The following is a 12,967-nucleotide window of genomic DNA, read 5'->3' as shown; positions in this document are numbered from 1 at the left end:
AAAAACAAGCACCTGCCCAAAGAATAGTAAAATAGTAGTGGAAGCAATTGGCACTCAACTCTTCTGGATAGTAATATTGAGATAAATTTATAAATACCATTCGATTTAAGATGGTTTTACTGAAAAGCACTGATATTTTATATTGTGAGGAAAATTATAGGATCAGACAATATGTGTGCTAAAAGCAAATAGTTTGATGAAACAAAGGTCTGGTGATGAGGTGGTGTCATCCTTTGATTTGTGTGTGTCCACTGTTGGATGCCCCAATGCCCAATCTCTTTAATATACAGTATGTGATAGAAGAAGTCAACACACACACATAATATAAAGCACTTATCCAAAGTGCTGCATCTGTGACTTTCCTGCAAATACTTGGCAGCTTATAACACAATATGAGCATGAAGTTTTGGTGTGTTTATGTGTGTTCTGAATACATGTAAGAGACAGACAGAATGAAAAGGAAATGTGTGTGGGGTGTGTGTGCATGTGTGGCCATCTCTCAACAGAGAGGAGGCGACAAAGGATGAAGTGGTTTGTCACTTCTACATCAGATGACATTTAGATCTGTGTTTAAACTTTCTTACTGTCCTCATGTCAGTCAAGTCTTCACACACTAAAACTGGCATTTAACCTTTTTTTTTTTAAGAACAGATGGAACAAATGGTCAAAGAAAGCCTCACACAGTTTTGTCATCTCAAGTTCAAGTCTGATGGTCTCACTAGCTCACAACTAAGGAGTGCATATGTGGGGAGAATAAAGTTTGACCTGAAGACAAGTTGCTCTGAGTTTTTTTCTTTTTCCTTTAGTCACCATCTGATCGAAAGAGGGTTTATCTGGATGTGCTGCACCTCATAGATGACTTGTGGGGCCTCTACACTTGCACACTTTGAGAGACTGAGAGACGCTACCTGGACATTTGTTGCTGTAAAATAATATTGTTTGGATTTTTAGTTTATGAGACCCGTTTTCAGTGTAGAAAAACCTGGATAAATCACAAGCTTAAATTGAAATTTGAAAACATCTGTTGATCGACTTTTTACTCCATTATGTCAGTAAATCTTTAGTTATTTCATTTCCTCTTTTGTTGATAATATTACTAAACTGCCAGGATTCCTGCCCTGATAATAAAATGACTAGACCTATCAAATAAGTGATATCGGACAAAACAATAATAATCAGCAACAAAGAATAAAGTCATAACTTGCCATAATTTTTTATGGCCATTGCAAAGAAACACCTCTTGCCTTTAAACCAGTCTGAGTCTGAAAAACGCCGCATGTTTGGCATTATGTGACAGACACCACAGCTCCATGCATGGATGCACTTGTACATTTATAGCTAGTTGCTGACACATTAACCACTACTCACCTGCATCAATAAAGTATAAACTGCCTCTTTTACATTTTGAGTGAATGCTTTCTTAAATGTTCTTGAGCTGCGATATAAGTGCATGTGTGGCAGCTCACATGTGCACGCATTTATGAGCATATCACCTGCCTGTGTCATGCTAAATTACCCCCTCCCCCCTGCATTGGTAATCCCATTAGGCTAGCTCAACAGGCTAATAGGGGGAAGTAATGGGCCCAGCTATATGTATCTAGGGGAACACTAATAAGCCATGACTCCACTCCTACTGTTAATTACTCCAAACTAGCCTAAACAAAGGAATCAACCCAGTTGGAGAAGATACACATACACTCCATCACACATCTAGCAACATAACCACAGACACACTAATCAACAGTGATAGTCAATGATCTGTTCAGTGACATACACCCATCTGCATAGACAGATATAACCCATAGTTACATTTTGATGAAGAGTTTTTGATAAAATATTGCACAATGATACTAATGAGAAACTAAAGTGTGTATGTGCATGTTTGTTTGAGTGTGTAATTAGTTGGTGGCCTGATGGAAGTATGTGTAATCATCTCCCATCATCACTTTCATCATCGAAGTCGTTGACTCTTTAACCCTTCTACATGCGTCTGTATGGATGGATAAGGAAAGTCAGGCTGTGTGGCTGTGTGCATGTGTATGAGTGTGTGTATGTGTGCGTGCATGGGTGCAAAGCTTAATTAGCTTGCAATTGGTATTCGCGCGTGGTGACTGCAGGGAATGAGTTAATTGCAGTCCAATTCAAACGTTGACACACTTTCAAAGTTTTTCCCCTTTCCCTGCCTCCCTGACAGAAACCAATGAGGGGCTACAGATCACATTTATTAGATGAGAGAAAGTGAGAGAGAAAATGGAAGAGACTTGGAGAGAGAGCAATACAGAAGGAAAGAAAAACACAGGTGAGAAAAGTGAGTAGGTATAAGGAGTAGAATTAAATGGGAAAAAAAATCAGGTGTTAGACAAAAATGCACAATCAGTAAATACAGATAAATACAGCAGCAAACAAAATGTATGTTGTAGTACGGCGTAATTTAAATGTTTCAATTATGCAGAGACGCTTTTGAAACACATTACCTACCTGTGGGTCAAACAAAAAGTAGGGCCGTCCATTTTTTATCTGAACAGCCAAAAACTCTTCCTGATTTCCTGGAGAGAAGCTGCAGAGTAGCAGGCCATCAGGGGCCCGAGTCTTAAAACTCAGCTCAACACCTGATACAAAGGGAGACAAGGAACAAGATGGGGGAGATGGACATTTAGTAAAAGAGAGAGACAGCCTAAAAGAGGATTTTAATTCCGAGTTACACATTATCTCAGTGTTAAAGCTGACCACAGAAAGTTCAGGTTGCCTACAGCATGTATTTTATATAAAACCCTCACTGCTTGCATCAAGATAAAGAGGGTCATTAAATTAATTAAATGCACTTGATTAACTGATCATCAGTAAGTGTGGTCATCTCTATAAAAGCAGACGTTTGGGCAATTTCCTGGTTTAAAGGCTTCAGGTGTGAGATGTTTGGCCATAATGCACATCATATACCAAATATCAAGCACGGTGGGAGTGGAGCCAGCGGAACTGAGGACTCATTGACCATGAACTGTATATTAAAGTATTTTAAAGTCATCCCAAGCACACTAATGAATCTACAATAGAATCACTGAAAAGAAAATAATCTAAATGTTGCAATGGCAGAGTCCAAAGTCCAGAACTTAAGTCAACTGAAATGCTGTCCATAGACGAATGCCCATAAATCTCTATGAACTGAGATAATGCTGTCAAGAAGAATGAGCCAAAAATTCATACAGACTACAGTTACATTGTTTTTACAGTGTTTTGTTGCCAAAAGTGGTTCTACAAACTACTGAATCAGGTGGCGTGCTTAGCTTTTTACCATATCACATACAAAAGAGTCTTGTGAAGTCTTTCTTTTTCACAGCTGTATATATACACGCACACTGTCACAAGAACCAACAGGACTCTGCAGGGATTGTTTAAACCCCAGTCTGAGACGTCATGTACTCACATAATGCTTACCATTAAGTAAAAAAGAAAGAGGAAGACTGATAAATGTACATTTCTATCAAAATAACTGTTTCCCAACAGCACTAAATCTCTAAGCTGACCTCATTTCCTGTGTAAGCCAGCCGTCTAGGATAATCTTACCACTAAGATACTTCAGGGAAAACATGAAGATTGATCTTAGAAGACACACCTGCTTCCACAGTTTTGGAAGCTTTCACTTGTAATGTCTTGCTTTTATCTCATGATACCACAGCCTTCCTTTCTTTATCCTTGTAGGATAAAGTAGTTAACAGAGAAGTCTTTAAAGTGTCAAAGACTAGGGTTAAGAGAGAAAATATGATAACACAACAAACTGAAGTTTTGATAGAAATTAAACATGAAATTAAATTGATCATTTTCTGAATCCCCAAATTTTTGGCCGGTTTAGTTGCCACCTTCAAAACAGCATTTTATCAATAATTGTGTTAGGAAAAGTTTCTATTGCCTTCCTACATTTTCAAGTTATACATGTAGCATTAATCTGTCAGAAGATTGGTGGCTCAGAACTTAAAAACTCATAGGGAAATGCTAAACTGCTAGAATGTCTGAATTCTACCTTTTTCAGATAATTCTCAGTTACGCTATTTTCAATTGGAGAAGCCTAAAAAATCATATCACCTAAAATGACAATGGATTTGGGATCTGACAAAACAAATGATGAGGAATATTCAGAATTAATCCTTGCATTTTAGTAATGTGGGAAATTTGGAGGTTCTTAGGCCAGCAGAGCCTTTAAGACACACGTGCACACACACACGAAACATTCATCCAGCGTGCTGCCTTGTCATGTTACCATGGATCAGAGATTTGATCTTAATCCACTACTAGATCCACATAACCACACAAACCAAGAAGGTTTGTGTGTGTGTCTGTGAGTATGTGTGTTTCTTCAGCTCTGTCTGTCTCAGTAGAGAACAGACATGTGGGAAGATCTGAGGAGACCAATGCAGTCAGTCCAGGGTTCATCAGAAGCAAGTGTTTGCAAAATAATTAGTGTGTGAATTCTCTTAAAACAGAGAGAAGTCAGACACTATACAGAAAACTCAAAATGAATACAGATTATCAGAGCTCAGATCTCAACCTTTTTACACAGTTTTGAAGTCTTTTCTTGCTTTTTGTAACTGGATCTATTGTTATGCTGTAGATGGTTGCAAGAAGCAAAAAGAAAGACTTGAGTTGTTTTTATATATCTTAAAAACATAAGTATACCACACATGACTATAGAAAAAAACAAAACAAAAATAAAGGTAGCCCGAACTAGCTGTTATGTAGAAATAACCATAGAAGGAGCCATTGAAGTCAATCTGTAGGGTTTCATGCATTAGTTGATATGGAGGTTTATGCAGATGTGGAGCTGGAGCGTGTTGGGATCACAACGTGAGGAGTTTTCCTGAAATAAATTTGAGAATGTCAAGTGCTACATCTGCCAGCACATCTCCACTTGTGGCAAAGCACTTTGGTCAGATGACAGTCGGAAACATTTACCTTCTAATTGGATTGTTTGGACTGAGGCCACATTGGAAAACTGTGTGAGCTGCATCTGACTTAATATACAAAAGTGGTTCATATCAGAAATGAAAATATCATGTCATGTAGAATCTGAAAAACAGATGAACTATAGGAGCAGGTGGCCATGTACTGGGAGCAAGCAGCGGTGTTGGAATAGCTACATGACCAGTCTGAGCGCCAGACAAATGTGTTGGGCTGGTTCCTCTGTCCCGCATCTACTCCCCCATGTAGAGGGAAATGTCTTTCAGGATACAGCAGAAGCATGCCGCTGACCTGAGGAGGAGTGGGTGCTGCTGTCTGGCAAAGCCCAGGTGGCGCTCTCAACTTGAGAACAGATTGGCCGGGGTTTAATAACCTGTTGGGGCAGTGTGTGGGCATGTGTTCACAACCTTTAGTGGTGTGTAGTGTCTGCACTGCACTCAGCGGTGACTCTGACTCTGGAGAGAAGGAGATGGCAGGGCCTCCTCATGAGGCCCCACCGGCTTCAGTGATTCACTCCACCGAAGATTTTTCACTAGAGCAGCCTTGTGATGGCACCTTACTGTACACTCAGCCTTTGACCAAGTGATAAGAACTGATGGTCACATGGTGCACCCTGACACGGCGTCGGCCTACCCACATTTTATATTGATTAAAGATAGGCTTTATTGAGTGAGTCGTGATGCTCACACAGAAGAGGAACACACTCAGCTGGCCTTCCCAAAAGTGCCTTTGCACCTTGAGTGCATTAGCATGGACCTCATTTGGCTGTTTCAGGTCATCTCCCAAGTTGGCATCCCAAAAGAGATACTGACTGACAGAGGCACTTCGTTCATGTCTCGCACACTTAAATAGCTGTATGAATTACTGGGCATTAAATCTGTTTGGACCAGCATCTACCACCCTCAGACTGACTGGCTGGTGGAGCGGGTGGATAAGACTAGAGTCAGACAATTTTCACTATGAGACAAAGTGCTTATATTACTCCCCTCTACTAGCTCAAAGTTACTTGGCAAATGGCAAGGAGGCTTTGTGATCACATGGCAGGTGGGGGATGTAGGCTATGAAGTGGTATGGTCTAACAGGGGAGGAGGCACACAAATATATCACCTCAACCTCCTCAAAGCACAGAGAGAGCTTGAAACCACTTCTCTGGTGAGTGGTAAAGGGTAAAGGAGAGAGATGAGTTGGGGCTGGAGGTGCCAAACTCCACTATTCCCACCTCCCTCCATTGTGATGACCATCTCATCTCTCATAAGCTGCCTGGACTGGTTAGACAATAATTGCTTTTTCATGACGCTGGATTTTACCAAGGGCTACTGGCAAATTCCAGTGTCTGGAGTATTTAAGGAAAAACAGCCTTCTCCATTTCATACAGTTTTTACCAGTTTCTCACACTTCCGTTCAGCTTGTTTGTAGCCCCAGCCACCTTCTAGCGCCTGATGGACCAGGTGCAGATGGCTTACTGGCCTAAGGTGGGTGATGGGGGTATGTGGCGGGGTGTGGTATCTGGCTCAGCTGTAGGGGAGGGGTGTAGCAGTTGGTTCAGGGTGTGGTGTCAGGAGAGGGTGACCCACACAGCTATTCTTCATCGCCTGGTCATGCAATCCCTATTTCAGTACGATACTGGGACCTGACGAGAGAGCGGTGTGTGCAGAGTAGAAGGACACAGCTGGAAAGCTCTACCAAAGAAAGCGTATTGTGGAACACAATGAAAATAAACAGCCTTCAACGTGCAACGCCGTGTGTGGAGGTCCATCCACATATTGATTAAGAATTTGATGATAATCATGAATTACTCTACACAGACATAAACCCAGTAAAGACTGTAGTAGTATCCAAAGAAAATTAATAAAACTTCTTCACAGTGGACGGGCATTTTGTACATCAAGCAGGCATGTGTCATTTACATTCACGACCATTACATTACCCCTCCTTAACCTACTCTCGTAAACCCTTTTTCCTTCTTCTGCTTTTAACCTCTCTCCTTCTTTATTACCTTTTCTTTCTCCTTTTCTACACATATTACCCCCTCTCAGTATTTTCTTTAACCTTGCATCTAAAACACACACACACTCACACACACACACATTTTTTTCAATCATGCTTTTTCCTGCATCTTGCTTGTGTACCTGTTTAACTTCTCTAATGCTGCAGTTTTGTGCATACAAAAGTGTAGACAATATACAAAAAAATGTAGACAATATAAATGTGTGTTTTACATAGTACATAGTTATTGCATATATACACCCACTCTCCACCAGTCCTATGGAGAGGAGACAGACTCAAGGGCCAAACATGCTTTCATACTATGTGTTGGTGAAAGCACAGTTAAAAAACACAGATCTAATGCCAGAAAATCCTACAGAGTGAAAGATATCAGTGTAGCGAAACTGTAATTCTTCTGATTTAGGGGCTGTTAAATGAAATAAATGAAATAATTTTTTCTTTTTTAAATTACATAAAGGGTGCTCCACCTGGAGACTCTGTTGTCCTGCTGGGAGACTTCAATGCTCACGTGGGTAACGACAGCGAGACCTGGAGGGGCGTGATTGGGAGGAACGGCCTCCCTGATCTGAACCCGAGCGGTGCTCTGTTATTGGACTTCTGTGCTAATCACAGTTTGGCCATAACGAACACCCTGTTCGAACATAAGAGTGTCCATAAGTGCACGTGGCACCAGGACGCTCTAGGCCGTAGGTCGATGATCGATTTTGTAATCGTATCAGCAGACCTGCGACCATATGTTCTGGACACTCGGGTAAAGAGAGGGGCTGAGCTGTCAACTGATCACCACCTGGTGGTGAGTTGGATCAGGTGGCAGGGGAAGACGCTGGACAGACCTGGTGCACCTAAACGCGTAGTGAGGGTGTGCTGGGAACGTCTAGCAGAGGCCCCAGTCCGCGAGATCTTCAACGCACACCTCCGGCAGAGCTTCAACAGCATTCCGAGGGAGACTGGGGACATTGAGTCCGAATGGACCATGTTCAGCGTCTCCATTGCCGAAGCTGCTGCATTGAGCTGCGGCCGCAAGGTGGTTGGTGCCTGCCGTGGTGGTAATCCCCGAACCAAATGGTGGACACCAGAGGTGAAGGGAGCCACTAGGCTGAAGAAGGAGTCCTATCGGGCTTGGTTAGCCTGTGGGACTCCGGAGGCAGCCGACAGGTATCGACAGGCCAAGCGGAATGCGGCTCGGGCAGTGGCTGAAGCAAAAACTCGGGTGTGGGAGGAGTTCGGAGAGGCCATGGAAAAAGACTTTCGGACTGCCTCGAAGAGATTCTGGCAAACCGTCAGACGTCTCAGGAGGGGAAAGTGGTGCTCTACCTGCACTGTGTATAGTGCTGGCGGAGCGCTGCTGACGTCGACTGAGAAAATTGTCAGGCGGTGGAAGGAATACTTCGAGGACCTCCTTAATCCCACTGACACGTCTTCCGAGGAGGAAGCAGAGTCTGGGGATGAGGGGAATGACCCGCCAATTTCCGGGGGCGAGGTCACTGAGGCAGTTAAACAACTCCTTGGTGGCAGAGCCCCTGGTGTTGATGAGGTCCGCCCCGAGTTCCTGAAGGCTCTGGACGTTGTAGGGCTGTCCTGGTTGACATGCCTCTGCAATGTTGCGTGGAGATCAGGGGCAGTACCTGTGGACTGGCAGACCGGGGTGGTGGTCCCCATCTTTAAGAAAGGGGACCGGAGGGTGTGTTCCAACTACAGGGGGATCACACTCCTCAGCCTCCCTGGGAAAGTCTATGCCAGGGTGCTGGAAAGGAGAGTTCGTCCGTTAGTCAAACCTCGGATACAGGAGGAACAATGCGGTTTTCGTCCTGGTCGCGGAACACTGGACCAGCTCTTTATCCTCTCCAGGATACTTGAGGGTGCATGGGAGTTTGCCCAACCAGTCTACATGTGTTTTGTGGACTTGGAGAAGGCATTCGACCGTGTCCCTCGGGGTGTCCTGTGGGAGGTGTTGCGGGAATATGGGGTGTCTGGCCCATTGCTACGGGCCATTTGATCCCTATACAACCGTTGCAAGAGCTTGGTTCGCATTGCCGGCAATAAGTCGGACTCGTTCCCGGTGGGTGATGGGCTCCGCCAGGGCTGCCCTTTGTCTCCGGTTCTGTTCATAATTTTTATGGACAGGATTTCTAGGCGCAGCCAAGTGGCGGAGGGCTTTCGCTTTGGTGGCCTCAGAATCTCATCTCTGATTTTTGCGGATGATGTGGTTCTGTTGGCTTCATCGGGTGAGGGCCTCCAGCTCGCACTGGAACGGTTCGCAGCTGAGTGTGAAGCAGCGGGAATGAGGATCAGCACCTCCAAATCTGAGGCCATGGTTCTCAGCCGGAAAAGGGTGGAGTGCCCACTCCGGGTCGGGGATGAGTTCCTGCCCCAAGTGGAGGAGTTCAAGTATCTCGGGGTCTTGTTCGCGAGTGATGGGAGAAGGGAGCCGGAGATCGACAGACGGATTGGGGCTGCAGCTGCAGTAATGCGGACGCTGCACCGGTCCGTCGTGGTGAAGAGGGAGCTGAGTGTAAAAGCGAAGCTCTCAATTTACCGGTCGATCTACGTCCCTACCCTCACCTATGGCCACGAGCTGTGGGTAGTGACCAAAGGAAGGAGATCGCGGATACAAGCGGCAGAAATGAGCTTCCTCCGAAGGGTGGCTGGCCTCTCCCTTAGAGATAGGGTGAGAAGTTCGGCCATCCGGGAGGGGCTCAGAGTAGAGCAGCTGCTGCTCCACATCGAAAGGAGCCAGCTGAGGTGGTTCGGGCATCTGACAAGGATGCCCCCTGGGCGCCTCCTGGGTGAGGTGTTCCAGGCATGTCCCACCGGGAGGAGGCCCCGGGGCAGACCCAGGACACGCTGGAGAGATTATATCTCTCGGCTGGCCTGGGAACGCCTTGGTATTCCCCCGGATAAGCTGGAGGAGGTGGCTGGGGAGAGGGAGGTCTGGGCCTCTTTGCTTAGGCTGCTGCCCCCGCGACCCGGCCCCGGACAAAGCGGATGAGGATGGATGGATGGATGGATAAATTACATAAAAAAATCTGATAATTTATATAGTGTGTCAATAAATTCCTGAAGCCATACATGGAAGTAAACGTGTAAGGAAAATTAAGGGTATGTACAGATTTTGTACACAGTTTTTGTGTGAGTCTGCATTTTTGTGATAGTCAAAGTGTTATCCAAGCATGCTCAAATGTAAAGCATCTGTGACACTGCTCATGCTCAGCAATACTTCCTTCAGATTTCCCCACAGGACTTGTGCTACTTCACACTGACAACCACTTTGGAGCCATCAACAGACAAACCTGAGCACACACCATGACAGGTGATTTTGTTACGCATACAGCACAATGACACACACAGAGAGACACACACTTATAGACAAAGCGGCACATATACACACAAGCGCTTTCACTGTGCGATCGAACAAACACAATACCCCAGCAAGCACTTACAGAGAATGCATAATAAAGCCACACACGGTCAAACACATGCACAGAAAAATTGTTGCTGTTTATGTTTTACAATAGTATACACAAAATTTTTAAGGCAACGACTTCAGTTAATGAAATGTTAAGACGACTAATATACTCCAACATGAATTACTTAATATTTCTAATGTGCTTTTTTCCCCCGAAAAGTAATTATTTTTACGTTTTTACGTTATGTGAATACTTATTGTTTTGGTCCAGTCCTGTTATATAACACATTTCAAGTTTAGAAGTTTAGGTACTACAGAAAGGGGATCTTTGTTATGAAGCATTTATTGTCAAAACTGTTTTCCGGAGAGGGCAGTGGGGGATAAGAACCCCCTCTCTAGTTGTCTTTTCTCAAAGCAAAAAACAGCACTTGAAAGGTTCTCCCCACTGTGTGCTCAGTGGGTTTCTGACTATAAATTTCCTTTTCACTGGAAGCATAAAAATCCAAATTTATTAAACCAGAGAAAGGTGTTGGACCCTACTAGTGGACCATAAACACAGTATGTTCATTCCACTCTGCAATGCAAAAATGAGTGCAAACACACTGACAACTTGGTTTTTCTCTAAGACCAGGTAAAGAGCCAGTCATAAAGTTTGCCCGAAGGAAGAAACACACTCTCAAAAGGCTCCCTCACCGTTTTCTACAACATGCTGAATACGAGAACTAAAATGCTGCTTTGATCAAAAAACACAGCAGTTTTTTCACGAGTGAAACAAGAAACATTTTGTGAACTATAAGCACATACAACCAGCCACATTTACACAATCAACTTGATGTTAAGTAATAAGAGTTATAGTTCGGTTTTTTAAACCGACTCTTAAATCAATTAAAACTAAAGGAGCATTTCAAAATGAATTATTAATTCTAAACAGTGCACTGTGTTGTACTCTCGTTACCTAATCAAACGAGAAGATTCATGTTATATTCCACAATATGAAACATTAACACTTAGTTATGTTGAGCCATTTACAGTTTTAAGTAGTTTTATTTATTAGGTAGTATTCTTTCATGTGCATTGTTTCTCCTCTCTGTCTCAGTAAACAGTGGAGGTTGTGTGTAATCATCTACACAACATAACCTGAATAACTCCAGTCATGTTAGCTCTCTGCTGGCATTAATCAGAGCCTGGCGTATTAATGAGAGCGCGGCAGCTAGCTAATTACACCCATAGATTCTGCAGCAGCCCATTAAATATACAAATGACAGAATTAAAGAGCCCAGCCTCTTCTGATTAATCTTTAAATGGGGAAAAACTAATGATGTCTGTGCAAACTTTCCCTTCACACATTTCTCCCCCTCTCCTTCTCAACGTCAGTGCCTGGCAATCAATCATATTAATTAGGGAAAAATAATTTGTATCATTTAACATTTCCCTCTTTCCTGCTTAGTTGTTGCAGTAGCAGCTATTGCAACAATGTGCTGTTTAAGATGTGTCTGGATATTATCCAAGTCTATTTGTTCCTGCATTCATTTTTAAATTTTTTTTCCCCTAACATATTTGTGTGATGTTTCATCTCTCTTCATTTAATGTGGGTTAAAGAAATGCATCTGGATTAGCAAAAATATAAGCAGAACGTCATCTGCATTTCAAACAGCCCATTTCAGGCCCAATGAAGAATTACTAAAGTGAGGAGAGAGGACTGTGTAATCTATTTTGACCCATTTCAATTTAAATACATTATTTTATAAATAATAACATATGCCTGTCTTAACTGAGAGCCAATGTCCTTAATTCAAATATAAGCATGGACAGCAGAAAGTCAGGAGAGTTCTAGACACAGAAACATAATAAATAAGATGAATGAAGTAACATGGATTTCTTGAAACAAGCACTTACGAGGTTATTCATATTGTAGCATGACTGCATATAGTTATAATCTTGTTTTATCTAAAGTAAGATTCAGTGAGGGAAATATTGACTTAATGCTTCTTATTAAGCTTTAAGAAGCATCTTTAAACACACGCGACCAGACTTCATTTATGGAAACATGCACTCCTATCACAGTAATTGCACATGGAAAAGAACCTATTTGGCAAAAATATATCTTTATATTTTTTAATAAAGTGGCCATAAGGTAACAGGTGAAAGGGCAAATACATGCTAGATAACCTCAACCTTAACTAAGATTTAACATGTAGAATATTGACCCTGCTCAATGATGTGCCCTTAGTTTGCATGTAGGATATAGAAAGCTTGAGGAACCTCAATAAATATTAATATTCCTAAGATGATGTATGACGCTGACAGAGAAAAATGATGATTTGTTGTTTCATATAGAAGGCACATCACGATCTTCTGAGGCATCAATGCTGCTAGGCCAAAACAAAAAGTTCCCTTTAGATGTAAAAGGACGTCAATTCTAAGGAACACTTTATAAAATCTTTGTGACATGCGTCGTGGGGTATGGCGCAGTCCACCTGAACAGATAAATATTGTGCAAACATTCAGCACATAGAAAAATGTTACATTTGTCATTGCTTGAGTTGCAAGGTTTCCACAAGACAAAACGATTGACGAGTCTCCCCTTTTTGATCAATTGACTCT

General features: G+C 42.8%; 1 protein-coding gene across 6 annotated transcripts in view; it reads right to left on the bottom strand.

The window, feature by feature from the left end:
* ush2a (Usher syndrome 2A (autosomal recessive, mild)) overlaps window positions 1-12,967 on the bottom strand; it is a 223,142-nt gene that overhangs the window by 124,185 nt on the left and 85,990 nt on the right. For all 6 annotated transcript variants that reach the window (XM_086282620.1, XM_086282377.1, XM_086282304.1 and 3 more), the window contains one exon: window positions 2,479-2,609. In XM_086282620.1, the coding sequence (XP_086138746.1) occupies window positions 2,479-2,609 (131 nt within the window). The remainder of the gene's footprint in view (window positions 1-2,478; window positions 2,610-12,967) is intronic.

The sequence above is a fragment of the Aulonocara sp. 'chitande type north' Nkhata Bay genome, linkage group LG1 (assembly GCF_057382095.1).
Source record: "Aulonocara sp. 'chitande type north' Nkhata Bay isolate Kocher_YH1m ecotype deep benthic linkage group LG1, A_spYH_male_GT1.1, whole genome shotgun sequence".
NCBI classification, from domain to species: Eukaryota; Metazoa; Chordata; class Actinopteri; order Cichliformes; family Cichlidae; genus Aulonocara; species Aulonocara sp. 'chitande type north' Nkhata Bay.
The sequence above is the reverse complement of the archived record's forward strand: the minus strand, read 5'-3'. Positions and strand labels throughout refer to the sequence as shown.